Raw genomic sequence first — 13,717 nt, 5'->3', positions numbered from 1 at the left:
CTGCCGGCGCCGCGCCGCGGCCGTACTGCCGCAGGGCCCTGCCGCGACCCGACGCCATGGCCGGCTCCACCGCGGGGCCGCGGCTTCGCGCCGGGCGCCGGGGAAGGGCCGCTGCCGCGTCCCGCCCGAGGCCGCGGGGCGGTGCCCGGCCCGGGGGGCGCGGCGCCCGGCAACGCTGGCCCGGGGAAGCGGGCGGGCGGCGGCAGGTGCGGGTCCGCGTTCCTCCCCCTTGGCTGTCACTGCCCGAGGGAGAGGTGATCTGCAGGAATTCGTGTTCGCACCTACAGGAGTTTGTTCTTAACTGGGGGGCAGGGTATGAGGTCTGTATGTTGGGCAAAATAAAGACATTAACGGAATCACAGAATGTTTGGGGAGGGAAGGGACCTCTGGAGATCACCTAGTCCAACCCGCCTGCTAAAGCAGGTTCACCCAGAGCAGATGGCACAGGAATGTGTCCAGGCGGGTTTTGAATGTCTCCAGAGAAGGAGAGTCCACAGCCTCTCTGGGCAGCCTGTTCCACGGCTCTGGCACCCTCAAAGTAAAGGAGTTTCTCCTCATGTTCAGATGGACCCTCCTGTGCTTCAGTCTGTGCCCGTTGCCCCTCACTCTTGTTGCTATTTCTCTAACAAGGCCACCCGTTTTCTCATGAGCAAATACAAGTTTTCACTCTTACAACTTGTAATTTTGGTGTGACAAAAGTTAAGAATTATTCTACATTATATGGTAATATGATTAGAATATAAACAAATTCATTTGCATTACAATCACTAGCTGTTTCATACGGAGAGCAATCACAATGTTGTGTGTATTTATACGTGGCTCACTCCCATCTTTTTTCCAGTATAACTCCTAAATTGAGTGCGATCTGATAAACAGAGAAACAAGGCCAAATAATTAAGTTTTGTGAAAAGAGGTAGAGGGATGACAGGAGAGTGCCCCTGCTAAAGGGGAGGCTTTTCAGTCTCTGAATTCTTAGATGTCTAGAAATCTATATGCGGCATTCTTTAAGGAATTTTTCATAAAGGAGCTGGTCACCATGAAATCTTTAGGGAAGGACGCTTCATTTTCGGAGAGCGTCCGGCGCCTACTGCAGCGGGCGTCGAATGCACCAGCGGGGCGGCCGCGGGGCTGGGCGGCTGCGGGGCTGCAGCGGGCGCCCCGGGGGCCGAGCGCCGCACGTTCCCCTGCCCGCCGCAGCGGCGCTGGGTTCCCGAGCAGCCCGGTGTGGGGCACACGGAGACACACCGTTAATACAGCGGGGAACCACAGCGGGGAACCGCAGCGACTCCCGCCGTGACCCCGAGTCGGGACCTGGGGCCGGCGTCCTGCCAGCTGCCCCACGGGGAGCAGCTCCGCGCCAGCGCGCCCTGCCCTGGGAAGCCGGAGCACGGTCTGCTCAGGTGTTCTGGTCTCCACCCGTCGAAACATCAACTGCGCGGCTGTTGCGCAAGGTAAAAATAGATATATATTAATTTTTTTTAAAAAAAAAAAAAAACAAGCATCGGGTGTGCACTCGCAGCCCCGCCCCGTTGGCCGCCGTGCGGGTCGCCGCCCCGTGGGGGCGGGTTGCGGCGGCGCTCGGCATGGCGGTCGCTGTAGTGCTCTTTGGGAGCCGTTCCGAGCGGCGGGCGCAGGAGGGAGCCCGTTCAAACTACCGCTCCCAGGGCCCGCCGCTGCTCTCTTCCCCTCCACCCCCGAGATTTCCGCTGGGGCAATGGCGAGGGGCGACTGCACGGCGGGTAGTGGGCGCTCCTGACCCGAAGCACCCGCAGCAGAGCCGCGCCGCTCAGGGCTACGCGCTGCCCTGACTCTCCCCCGAAGGGTGCCCCCCGGGGAGAACCGGGGCCAGCTGCTGAAGCTTTCCGTTTCGCTCGGCTGCTTGCGCCGTTCTTCCGTGAGGGCGCCTGGGAGCCGTGCCCCGGGATGCTGCCCGCCTCCCTCGCCTCGGCGGGGCAGCGCGGCCGGCGGCTGCGGGCCGCCCTGGGGCGGTGGCTGCTCGCTCCGCCCGGCTGGGCGCTGCCGGGGCCGGGGCCCTGCCTGAGGTGGCGGCACCAGCCCCCCTGCAGGGAGCCCCCCCCGCTGCTCTGGGCCGCCGGGCAGAGGTTCGGGACGCGGGCGGGGGGGCTGGGAGCTGAGAAACCCGGCGATAATAGCAAACGGGTGTCCGTGCAAAGGGGTCGGAAAGAAGAAACGGTGCTGTCGGCTGCTCAGAAAGGTAAGATGGGTTGTAGTCGCTCGTGAGTGGGAACACTGAGCGCTGCTCAGAGAGACTGGCACTGAGAAATTGCTGCCACAGCTGAGATTTTTAGAGCCACAAAACTCAGGAACTAGGAAAAAAAACCCCACGATTCTCCGAAAACCAGCAAGCCCGATTTGTTTCACATCGTATTGTTTGCAGCAGTTGATACATTTCAATGTATGTATCGCACAAGCAGAACAAAAATTATGTGTCTTCTTCCAAACAGTGTAGAAGTCGCATCAGGGATAGAATCAGAATCATTTTGGTTGGAAGAGATCCTTAAGATCATCAGGTCCAACCATAACCCAACTCTAGCGCTAAAACATGTCCCTAAGAACCTCATCTATATGTCTTTTAGCTACCTCCAGAGGTGGAAACTCAACTACATCCCTGGGCAGCCTGTTCCAATGCCTGACAACCTTTTCAGAGAAAAATTTTTCCTGATGTCCAATCTAAACCTCCTCTGGTGCAACTTGAGGCCGTTTCCTCTTGTCCTATCAATTGCTACTTGGGAGAAGAGACCAACCCCCTCCATGCTACAACCTCCTTTCAGGTGGTTGCAGACAGCGATCAGGTCTCCCCTCAGCCTCCTTTTCTCCAGGGCAAACAGCCCCAGTTCCCTCAGCCGCTCCTCATCAGACTTGTGCTCCAGACCCCTCACCAGCTTCGTCACCCTCCTCTGCACTCTCCAGCACCTCAGTGTCTTTCCTGTAGTGAGGGGCCCAACCAGTCTCACACAACCTGTCTCAATGCCATTAAAACAAGTTTACTTCCAGCAAAAGTGTCAAAGCTCTACACGTGGTACTAGTTTCTTTATAGAATGGTTGTCGCTTCGGTTGGTCTCATTCATCTCAGTGAAAAGCGGTTACTACGTAATTAGCCTCAGAAATTCTAAGTGCTTTGAAAGGGTTTTTGAAAAACATCCTCAACTGATCAGAAAGCTGCAGGAAAAATGTTTGTTAAAGTGTCCTTGGTAAGTTGTACTTTGCTGAAAGGCACACCTTATCACTTGAACAAATGAGTAGTCTCTTCCCAAGTTCTCAAAAATATTTTGTAACAGAAGATCTCATATTACTTTTTTGCAGTGTATACTGACACTTTTACTAGTACATTACATCAAAACTAGTAGATTAAAAACTAATCGGTTAAACTGCAGTTCATGGTCTCAATAAATAAAATACATATTTTTTGGTCCAATATCCCTTCTTTTTATTGTTCACTTGGTTGAGAATTCATAAAGTCAGTTATTTTCACTGTGTGCAGTTTAGAAGCTTACACTTATTTTTACTTCTCCCTTTCTTTGCATAAGGATCGCTAAGATTATGGGCTTATATGGTAGCTTGAATACTGCAGTGGTAATACCTCATTAGTTCTTAAATAAACTAGCTCTCCTGCTACATGAAAAGTAATAATAAGTGCTATCCTGGGTCTTGAAAACACCTAGTAGGAAAAGAGTAGTAGAGCTTAATATAGATATAGATATGCCCTGCACAGCATAAGAGACATTCTGTGGTCTCTTAGTGATGGGCCATTATGGAAGCTGATACTAGCATTTTTTCTTCTGCCAAAATGTTATTTGAGCTGTAGGTTAATACAGGAGCATTTGAATAAGAAAGTTATGCAAGTCTTACTATGCAAGATTGTTAACTCCTGCATTGTTTTCTGTCTATTTCAGTGAAAGAAGCTGGAAGAGACTTTACCTATTTTATTGTGGTGCTTGTGGGAATTGGTGTTACAGGTTATCTTTTAAAATGATATTATTTATCAGAAGATGTTTTTCATTAATCCCATCTGGTTTGATTAGTTTTTCATTCCATTTGCTGTTGTTTCTGTTACAGGTGGTTTGCTCTATGTGATTTTTAAAGAGCTATTCTCTTCTTCTAGTCCAAGTAAGATCTATGGAGATGCCTTGGAGAAGTGCAGATCTCACCCTGAGGTTGGTTTTTGAACTTTATTCATAAGTTTATGCTTCTTACTGTCTCTCTCTCAGTCAAATGTTTGCACAAGGAATCTCACAACCAAAGTTACAGGAAGACCCACGTGGTTCTTAGCAGGTGAACACCAGCAGATCTGCCTGTGCTTTTAGCTGGCCAGAGCTGGGTCAGCTCCAAATTGGAGCATATGTTAGGACAAGTTAATGAGCCTGAGCTGACTAGCCTGCTAAAAGCCAAGTTAAGCAAGTGTACCAGGGCGCAACAACTGATGTAACTACAGTGTCTGCCCCTTTGGAGTATGTGCTTGTGTCTCCATACAGAAAGTCTTGTAGACATACCTGAGTGCCTACTAAATGTTGTATTTAAGGAGTTTTGCAGGTCAGGGAGGGAACTGGTCCCACTTAGTTTTGTAGATCTAGCCTGCTGTCTTTCCTGTGCACAGTTACTCTGTTGTGACACTTGCATTAGGGTTCTGTCATTCTGCAAGCACTCCATAAGCATCCAGGAACTTAAACTCTTCCTTCGAAACGCAGTTTGCATTCCTGTAGGCAAAAGGAAAGCGAACAGCCATGTGATCACACATGCACATAAGACAGCTAGACGTAAATGAAAATCAGTCTAAAACTAGATTCTTAAAAACATCACTTGAGGTAAAACAAGGTTGCCACATGTGCCACTGAGGCTAACCTAGAAATGAAGTGACACGTTGTCACTAGAGTAAAAATGAAGACTGCTTTGGAACAAGTTCGTAAAATTAAAACTGCAGTGCTTATACAGTAAAAATCACCCTCCCTTTCTAACGAACTATAAAGTAAGTTTAAAACTAGGCTAATTTGGTCCAGCTTTATAGGTCTGGGAAAAAACCAAAAAATCGTTGAATTTCTTAAACGGTAGTGGGTTTCAGATAGTGTGAAGGGGAGTGCATTTGCATTTTAAACTTTGAAACGTTATCTTGGAGGAGACGAGCAAATTATTCCTGCTTTTTTTCCTTTTTACACAAAATGACTAAAGTATAAAATAAGAAGAGAGGTTAAAATGTCATAATCACAGAGGATGGTACAAATGGAAGGTATTAGTAGGATTTATTTTAGACATTGAATATGTGACTGTGAAGACAAGCACTGAAATACAGAGAAACTTTCCTTATGCTGTTTTCTTTCATAAATTCTATTCTTGACACATCAGACTTGCAAGGGGCATTTTGTTGAAAGAAAATGTATTCACAGCAGGGATGTCAGCTGATACTGAATGTCTGTTTGAATGTGACCTTCTGACAACTGGAAACTCTTTTCTCTTGTAGGTAATTGGTGTTTTCGGTGAATCTATTAAAGGTTATGGAGAGGCAACAAGAAGAGGAAGACGACAGTTTGTCAGGTGCCCTTTGGTGTTTGTCCCATACAGACACTAGTTTTTGCACAGCAAAGACGTTTTAGGTCACATCGTAGCAAGTTAGATCTCGATTAATGAACTGTATGTGACATCCTTGTTACTTTTGAGTGAAAACGAAAACACTTTTTGCTGTACCTTTTGTGTGGCATATATCACTAAATATGGTGCACGTACAATATAAAACAGCAGTTCTGAGTGCCTCAAAATAAGCGATGGTCAGCACGGTAAACATAGAGCTGGTCTCCAAAGAATAGGACGAGTCTTAAGAGAGTAGTACAGAGGCCTAGGCGTGCATCTGGGGAGCAGGGATCTGACTGAAGTTTGCAGTCTGAAACCCTCATATAGAGTGAAATTGTTCTTTGAGAGTTTTTCTCCTTTTGAAGCAGTAGTTCTTAGCAGGCCAGGAAGAGCAGGAGGTACTATTATAACTGTACAGGTTGTAGTCACTGTAGTGACTATATTGTCCCAAGCTGATGTGCAGTGTTTCTGCCCATTTCTTACATTGCTTTTTGGTACTTGAGGCCACATCTCTACTGTGCATTTAACAGAACGTCTCTCACCTAAACCTTTCATGAGTGTGTCTATTATTCTCCTTTTGAAGGAAACAAACTGATTCTTACAAAATGTAAATCCTTCCTGCACTATAACCCAATAGGGGCTTTGTGTTTAGTGGGCTCTTTGACTTGAATTCATTCAAGGAGGTTTCATGTAGGATGGGATACCTAAGCCCAGATACGCAACTTGAACCGTTAAATTGAGAATTTTTTTTCTCTGGGGTAAGATGATTTTTACTGGTGGAATTTTATCTTTTCACTAAACTCTGTGAAAATTTATTTAAAGTGAGCTGCTAAATGAAAAGGTTATGCACAAATATTTTAAGCATCCGTCTGTACAACAAACTATGTAAATAAGTAAATGTACTATCAGCTTTCCTAGTATTTCATTTCCATCATTTGGAAAGTCTAGTATTTTAAATAAATTTTTGAGCTGAGGACTTTGTAAGATTGTAGTGTTTGTGTCTGCAGTATAAGGATGACCTTAAATGTCTCAAAAATATACAGATTTTTTTAATGTATGAACACCTTGATTGTGACTTTACTGCAGTAGGGCTCTTCATTCATCTGTTCTCTGTAGCCCATCATGTCACCTTAAACTGTACTGGAAATCTAATTCACAGTGTATATCTGAGTATGACTGATGGAAATACAAGCTCAGCATTTAGTAATTTCAGGAGGAAACATGAACTGATACCAGAACTGTAGTTTGACTATTAGATTCTGGAAGTGGTTGCCTTGAAAGTGATGTGACCTTTCTATTCATCTAACACTTGAGCATAACCTGACTCCAGTCTAAATATCGGCATTTAGGTTGGAGATCTGATATCAGTGCCAAAGTTACACAACTTCAGGAGAACAAAATCATTACCAAAATAAGTAAAGTGTAAACTGTTTGTTTTGATGTGATTTAACCAACCTGATAATTAAGTTAAAAAACATTCTTTGTGTCATTTGACTTGGTAACTTAAAGTGCTTAAAAAAAGCCCTGGCAGTCTTGGTGACGTGGGTGTTCCTTTCTAGATGTCAGGCTCTGAATCTGAGGATTTTTAAAGAATAAACACAAGGAAATTCCAGAATCTTCAGCCATTGGATTGCTGTTGAGTTTTGAGGGGAGGACTGGGGTGAGGACACTTAAGCATCTGTTAATCCTCAACTGCTAATTAGTTTTTTCTTCTGACTCTGCTACCCTTTATACGCCCACAGTGCAGCTTGGGAAGAGCTGTAGAGAGGAAGCCATAAGGACTGCATCGGAATATACTTTATCAAAAAATAGTTAAGCAGCTCCTCTAAATAAGTTTAAATCTGAAGTTTAACTAGCATATAATATGTATCCTTGCTGGGTGGGGTTTTGTTTTGTTTTGCTGTTTTTAGTCACGTTGAATACATAAAGGATGGACTGAAACATATGCGTTTGAAGTTCTATATTGAGGGCACTGAATCAGGGAAGCGGGGAACGGTCCATGTGGAAGTCAAAGAGGTATGTACAATTTCTTGACATAGCTGACAAGATTAATGTGGAATTTACACTACTGAAGAGGAAAACAAATGGAGCCTGAAATTGTTTTCCTTACAGAATCCTGAAAGAGGAAGACTTGAGGTCCGCTACATATTTGTGGACATTGACACCTATCCTAGAAGAACCATTGTCATAGAAGACAACAGATAGCCAATGATCAAAGGTGCCACTTCATCTCATTGAGTGTTGGATGATACCGGTGTTGCCAGTCTACACATGAATTCTTTGGTGTTCCTGACTGTACCTTGCAGCTTTGGGATTGTGATACAGGACGTCACCTCTCAGGGCCTCCATTAAGGTCTTTCATTTTAACAAATACGGGATTTGAAGTGAAGCCAATGAAAAACAGTAGAGCCATCACTTATGGCAAATAGTTTTGACACAGGAAAATAATGGCTCATAATAAACAGTTTAATGCTGGATAATACTTCTACACACTCAAAAACTGAGTCATCCAAGATTTTAGGTTTGTGTGTGGAGCTTTTTGACTTCCTTTGCTTGGATTTTCTACTAGCACTGCAATAAAGAAAGTGATATTTTAAGTGTAGACGAACTCACTGTTTTCATTGTGGATGCCTTTGTGTAAGTAAGAAGGTAAAATAAAGATGTATGTTAGTGGTGCAAAGCGGATCTAACCCAAAGACATGTAAGAATATGGGTTGTGGAGACACGCATCCTTGGCAAATGACTGAAGAGAAAGATTTCAATATTGGTATCTTCTAAGTAGATTAACATCACAGAGAACAGCGGTGCTGTCTGCTCCTTCCAGCGCTTGCCATGCTGCTCCACTAATGACAGTGGTGTAGCAGCTCAGCACTGCCCACAGTTTTTCCACTAACTACTCTAAATCTTCTGAGAATCAGATTCATATAGATTTACCCAAACTAAAAAGCTCAACTCATGACCAAATGTCTCACCTGGGTTTCTTCTTCAGTGCAACACGGCAGATAGCAAACATAACCCTGTGTATTAATAATCTGACTCAGTGATGCCCATCTGTCAAGCAGCACCAACCAAAAAAGTTCAAGCTTTAGCTGCTTTAATCAATTTCTTAAACACCAACTAATGTGTTTTTCTGCAGTTGTCTGTCCTATCTTATGAGCTTTTTAGTTCACTGGTGGGTTATCCCTATGTTATACATACACTGATGTTCAGTTATCAGCCTTTATTTTGAGTTCATTTAATCGTACATTTGGACTGTTCTGAAGTTCATAGAGTATTCCCTCATACAATGCCACAAGTATCATATCTAGATCTTTAGTAATACTTTACTGGACTTTAGCTATCCTGTTTATCTGTCTCCCAGTAATCTCATTTGTAACCCAGTAAAGAAATTTTTTTAAAAAGGAAAATACCTGAGGCCCTCATTGTTTCATTGCAACCTGCTGCGTTACATTCCGTATTTATCTGCTACCACTTGTGCCCATTCACTATAAGCATGTGTCATACGATGGTGGTTACTGAAAAACACCTCTGCAAGTGTTTTGTCACAAATGCAAGATGGAGCAGATTTGTCAGAGAATATCAGAAATACTGCAAGTTATATATGTTTATAATTAATACTAAATTACTAGCCTTAAGCCCATACTGTACCGTCATAAAAATATCATCATTCTTCACCTTTTACAAAGCAAGACTATATAAAAATACACAGTTTAAACTAGAAAATGTAATAACTATTTATATCAAGCTGCTTGAAAGCTGTCATAAACCTCAGTGTCAACAACAGAACCGACAGGCTGGGTTTTTTGCTCTAACTCTGTGTCCCAGCTTTGCTTTTTATTAATCCAACTGTGGCTTCTTTTCAGGGGGCTTCACAGCTGGAGAAAGGAATACTTCCTAAAGCAAGATCTAAAAAACATCTTTTATAGTAAAAACATTTTTATAGTAAATGGTATAGGTACCGCAAAGAGGCCAGCCATTAAGTTTAGGTCTTGGTTTAGAGCCTTGTTTGCACTGAAGAAACTGCCAGGACTAGAAACTTTCTGGGAAGGAAAAGATGCCAACCTCACATAATGATGTTTTTCCAACCTGTGCAAGTATGTGAAATTCTATATCACACTTGTGGTAAAACAGCAAGCATAGGCCATTGAGATTAATGTGCGTTTGGCTTCAGCTTGAGAAGACAAACTAAGAATTTGATTATTTGCAACTGGATTTATTTACAGGTTTTTTCAGTAGCAAGGACTTCCTAACATACATGGAAATATAATGTATTTCAAGGGTTGCGTGAAAGAACTGTCTGTTTGGGAATCAGATCTCTAGTCGTTTGGTCACTTTGAGGCGTCAGAATAGAAGTTTTTAAAGTTATCTGTAAAACTGTCAGTACCACAGTTCTTGCACAAAGTGCCCTTGCCACACTTCGGTATGTGTCAGGCCTCAGTGTCGTGCTCCCTAGCTGGGAATCGATGCTGCAGTTACAGGCGTCAGAAGGGGTCTTAGCAAAGTCAATAATGATTCTGTCTGGCTCTGGCAGCCAGTCCATACCCACATGTGAATAATGGAGACAGACCAAAGCTGGCAATAAGGAAGAAACACAAGTGTAATTTAAAAGACACAGGTGGATATGGAGTTGTTCACAGTGCAACTGACCTTCATGGTTTCTCCGTGATGCTATGACTGTCTAAAAGCAAAGTACGAACCTCTGGTTTATGCACTGCATTTCAAGAAACTGGAGAAACCAGAGAAACAAGTCAGGTGGTTACTCTCAAGCTTATTTTTTGTTAGCCCAAATATGACAGAGTTATAAATAAGATGTTTCTCATCCTGTACTTACATGGAGTGCAGTGTTGCCATGTTCACAGCTCCTCTTTCTCCTGTGGAGTTGCAAAAAAGCAGGTGAGTGAACACACTTGCTTAAAGCAGCAGGATACACAGCCGTAGTGGCACTTCACATCAGACAAAACATCTCCCAATCTGGAAAGAAGCTGCAGTGGAGGAGTATATCATCTATAAATCATCTTTGTATATCATCTTGCATTGTAAATAGCCAAATACTAGGGAGGCAGGAAAATATTTTGCTGACAAAAAGTGGAAAAATACAATACACTTTGCTTTCAATCCCTGTAACCAGAATGCTAGCTAAATGCAACTGTAAGAGGGATGAGCATATACATATAAAATGTTCATGAAGCCAAATAGTAGTGAGATCTTCACTGGTGTCTCTTCAAGAGAACTATTTAGCCCTAAATATTGTTACCTTCGAAACGTTCTGAAAAACACAATAATCCATTTAAACTTCTTTCCTTCCCATCTCGTCTGTGTATATAAGTAGTGCTTACTAGGATGTGTCCTCAGCCCATAAAGTGCTCCTCAGGATTTTTGTCTTAGTGCCTGCACCACCTCACTAGATAAACAGATATGCAAGGGTATTTTTCTTTGTATTTCTGGAATGGGGGGACACGGCTTTAAAGGAAATAACTTTTCCTGCTCTATGAAAAGCCTGACAATATACTTGATAAAATAAAGGCAAAATAAAAAGTAGAAGAAGAAATCCACCTTTACTTGGGCTTTAAATACATTAATGTTCTTAATTTGGACAAATGACAAATACAGGGCTCAAACGCTTTCAAATCTCAGTGAAGCAAAGATTTTGGAAATCTTTTTTCTAGTAAAATCTCTTCAGTGAAGAAAAAAAATGGGTCTTCAGAGCCTGATTTATTGTCCTCCTCCTAGCTAGATACCTTTCACCAGTGAGATTATTTAAGGTCCATGAGATTTCAAGGGTATTCAAGTTTTATATGTATGTAGTACGACTGCAGAAAAATATGGCACTTTTGAGGAGGTGTTGAAGAGGAACCCAGTGACTGCAGGGGCATCCTCGTGAGCCGATGTGTTGTCTGCTGTTGAGGATGGATTCAGACTGCTGGCCCTCTGAAAGATAAGTGGAGGGGCTGGGAATTGCAGGGAGGGGGTTTAAAGTTGGTGTAGGGGAGAGGGCCGTCCAGGAGCAGTCACCTTTAGGCAGGTAAAGGGTGCAGGGAACTTTTCAGCACGATGCCAGCTTGTGCCAGGCAGGGCGGCTCCAGCCTGAGTCTGTGTTCTTGCGTAGTTTGGGAAGCCTCAGGTCTCGCTGTTCTCGTTGCACTTGAGGAGCATGGCAGGCATCTTGACCATCATGTCTAGGGCCTGGGATGCCCGTACCCATTGGCGTAGTGCCAGTTGTGCCCCACTTTTCTTGCATCGCGAGCCGAAAGCATGAATCGGTCTTGCGCCTCGGAAGTTCCCGGTCGGTCGCCTTTTGTGGCGTCGTGCCGGGCTGCATCGGCAGCTCTAGCCATCCAGTTTAATGGACTAGTACTTTTTCCCAGCATCATCAAGTTTTTAGGTCTTGAAGCCGGCTTCTTGCACATGCGTCCTCTCTGTTTTCACAGTATCATCACATTCGACTCCTTTTTCTTTGGGGCTGCAGTAGAGACTCCTTTCCTCACCGCTGTGTCCCTGTAGGTTCTTTTGCTCGACGGCGTCTGTGGTCCAAGCGTCATTCTTGTTGCTGAGCGTTTTTGCTGCTGTTGGTGTCGCATTTTCTGCAGCGTTCTGCGGAGTGTTGGTCTGCGCCTATGCGCATTTGGCTTGGAGCTGTTCTGCCCAGAGGTGCAGAGTCAGGGGCAGGTGGACTAGCAGTAGGAGTCCATGGTTAATCTGTTGGTATGCCTAGGTTGAGTAGGCAAAGGTTATACGGTCATCTGGGATGGAGTAGCCATGGGCAGGGGGAGTGGACAGTCCCTTTGCTAGCGTTTTAGGGACTGGATGAGAGCCTTCTGAGAGGAGGTGTTCAGTGGGAGTGAGGCAGGTTTAATCTCAAAGGAGTTAAGGCTTGTATGTGTGGGGCTTAGTGTTTGGTCTGTGTTTTTGAGTGGCAGGCTGTAGTCGGACTCTAGGTGGTATTTCTGAATGGAAAGCAGACCTGTGGAATGGTTAGTTTGTTCATCACCATCTGGGACACGGGGCAGCCTGGGGACACTCTGGGGCTCAGTGGTTCTGCCATAGGGGCCCGAGCAGCAAATCAGTCCCTTTGGGGCAGAGAGGGATGATGTCAAGACCAACGCACTGATCGACCTCAGCTTACAGGTACCACTGCGGGAGGCCCAAGCGTCCAGGAGGAACCCAGGTGTCAGGGGGAGGGGAACCAAAGTTCAGGTCACCAGGGTGGGGGGAAGGTAAAAGAGGGGACACCGGGGGGGGGAAGGAAGGGATTTGATGTGACACTGGGCAGAACCAAATTTCAGGGTCACGGGGGCGGGGGGGAGGTGGGAGGAAAAAGAGGGGGACACCGGGGAAAATATTCGATGTGACACCGAGCGGAACCAAAGTTCAGGGTCACGGGCGCCGGGGGGGAAGGGAGAGGAGGGGCACCGAGGCAATTGGGGGACGGGATAGAGGGGACACCGAGGCCCCTTGATGGGAGAGTGGGCGTCTCGGGTAGACGTGGTGTCCGTGGGGACCCAGGCGTCCGGGGGGAGGGTAGAGGAGGGGACACCGGGGGAACGTGAAGCAGGTGAGTGTAACCGGTTTGTGTGAGTGTGGGGCTGGAAATTCTTGTGAAGGGGCTTCCTAGTCTTTCAGAGGCTAGGGGTTTTGTTGTTGTAATTTTTTTTTTTTTTTAATTCTGTTTTGTTTTGTTTTTCCTTTTTCCTTCTTTCTTCTTTTTCCCCCTCTTTTTTTTTTTTTTCTCCTTTTTCCTTTTTTCCCTTATTTTCTTCTTTTTTTCTTCCTTTTTTCCTTTCCTAGTTTTTCCTTCCTTTCCTATTTTTTCTTCCTTTTTTTCCCCTCTAGTTTTACAGAGCCTTCCTAATCTCTGGTGTCATCTGGTGGGTGTCGTGCTATTCTCGTGTGCAGGTTTGGAAGGTGAGGGTCCACTGCAACGTACGGAGCTCCCTCACTTTCCCCCAGAACTCCAAATCCCAGAGACGATGTTGCTGGGCAGACACTAAGGACAGGTGTGTGCCTTGTGTAGAATAAAACTCTTTGTGCCATGCACACGTGTATTCCTCCTTTGAAATAAAGATGCACCGCCCGGTGTTTCAGTGTTTGGTCCTTGGTTTTTATTATGGTAATTTTAACTGCTTATTTACTGTAAAAC

General features: G+C 45.0%; 1 protein-coding gene across 1 annotated transcript; it reads left to right on the top strand.

Annotated features, from left to right (window-relative positions):
* Positions 1-1,701: 1,701 nt before the first annotated feature.
* On the top strand, positions 1,702-8,182 carry TIMM21 (translocase of inner mitochondrial membrane 21). The gene is made up of 6 exons (XM_065628953.1): positions 1,702-2,215; positions 3,915-3,977; positions 4,078-4,175; positions 5,474-5,547; positions 7,491-7,596; positions 7,693-8,182. Exons 1-6 carry the CDS (start codon positions 1,924-1,926, stop codon positions 7,783-7,785), a joined length of 726 nt encoding a protein of 241 aa, XP_065485025.1. The 5' UTR covers positions 1,702-1,923; the 3' UTR covers positions 7,786-8,182.
* Positions 8,183-13,717: the final 5,535 nt, after the last annotated feature.

This window comes from Caloenas nicobarica, chromosome 2, assembly GCF_036013445.1.
Source record: "Caloenas nicobarica isolate bCalNic1 chromosome 2, bCalNic1.hap1, whole genome shotgun sequence".
NCBI lineage: Eukaryota > Metazoa > Chordata > Aves > Columbiformes > Columbidae > Caloenas > Caloenas nicobarica.
Note: the sequence above shows the minus strand (reverse complement) of the source record. Positions and strands in the feature narration are given on the sequence as shown.

Excerpts from the sequence above, each read along its gene's own strand:
- TIMM21 (XM_065628953.1), top strand. The coding sequence starts at position 1,924 with ATGCTGCCCGCCTCCCTCGCCTCGGCGGGGCAGCGCGGCCGGCGGCTG. Across the intron at positions 4,176-5,473 it reads AGTGCAGATCTCACCCTGAG|GTAATTGGTGTTTTCGGTGA; the intron begins GTTGGTTTTTGA and ends TTTCTCTTGTAG. Across the intron at positions 5,548-7,490 it reads GGAAGACGACAGTTTGTCAG|TCACGTTGAATACATAAAGG; the intron begins GTGCCCTTTGGT and ends TGCTGTTTTTAG.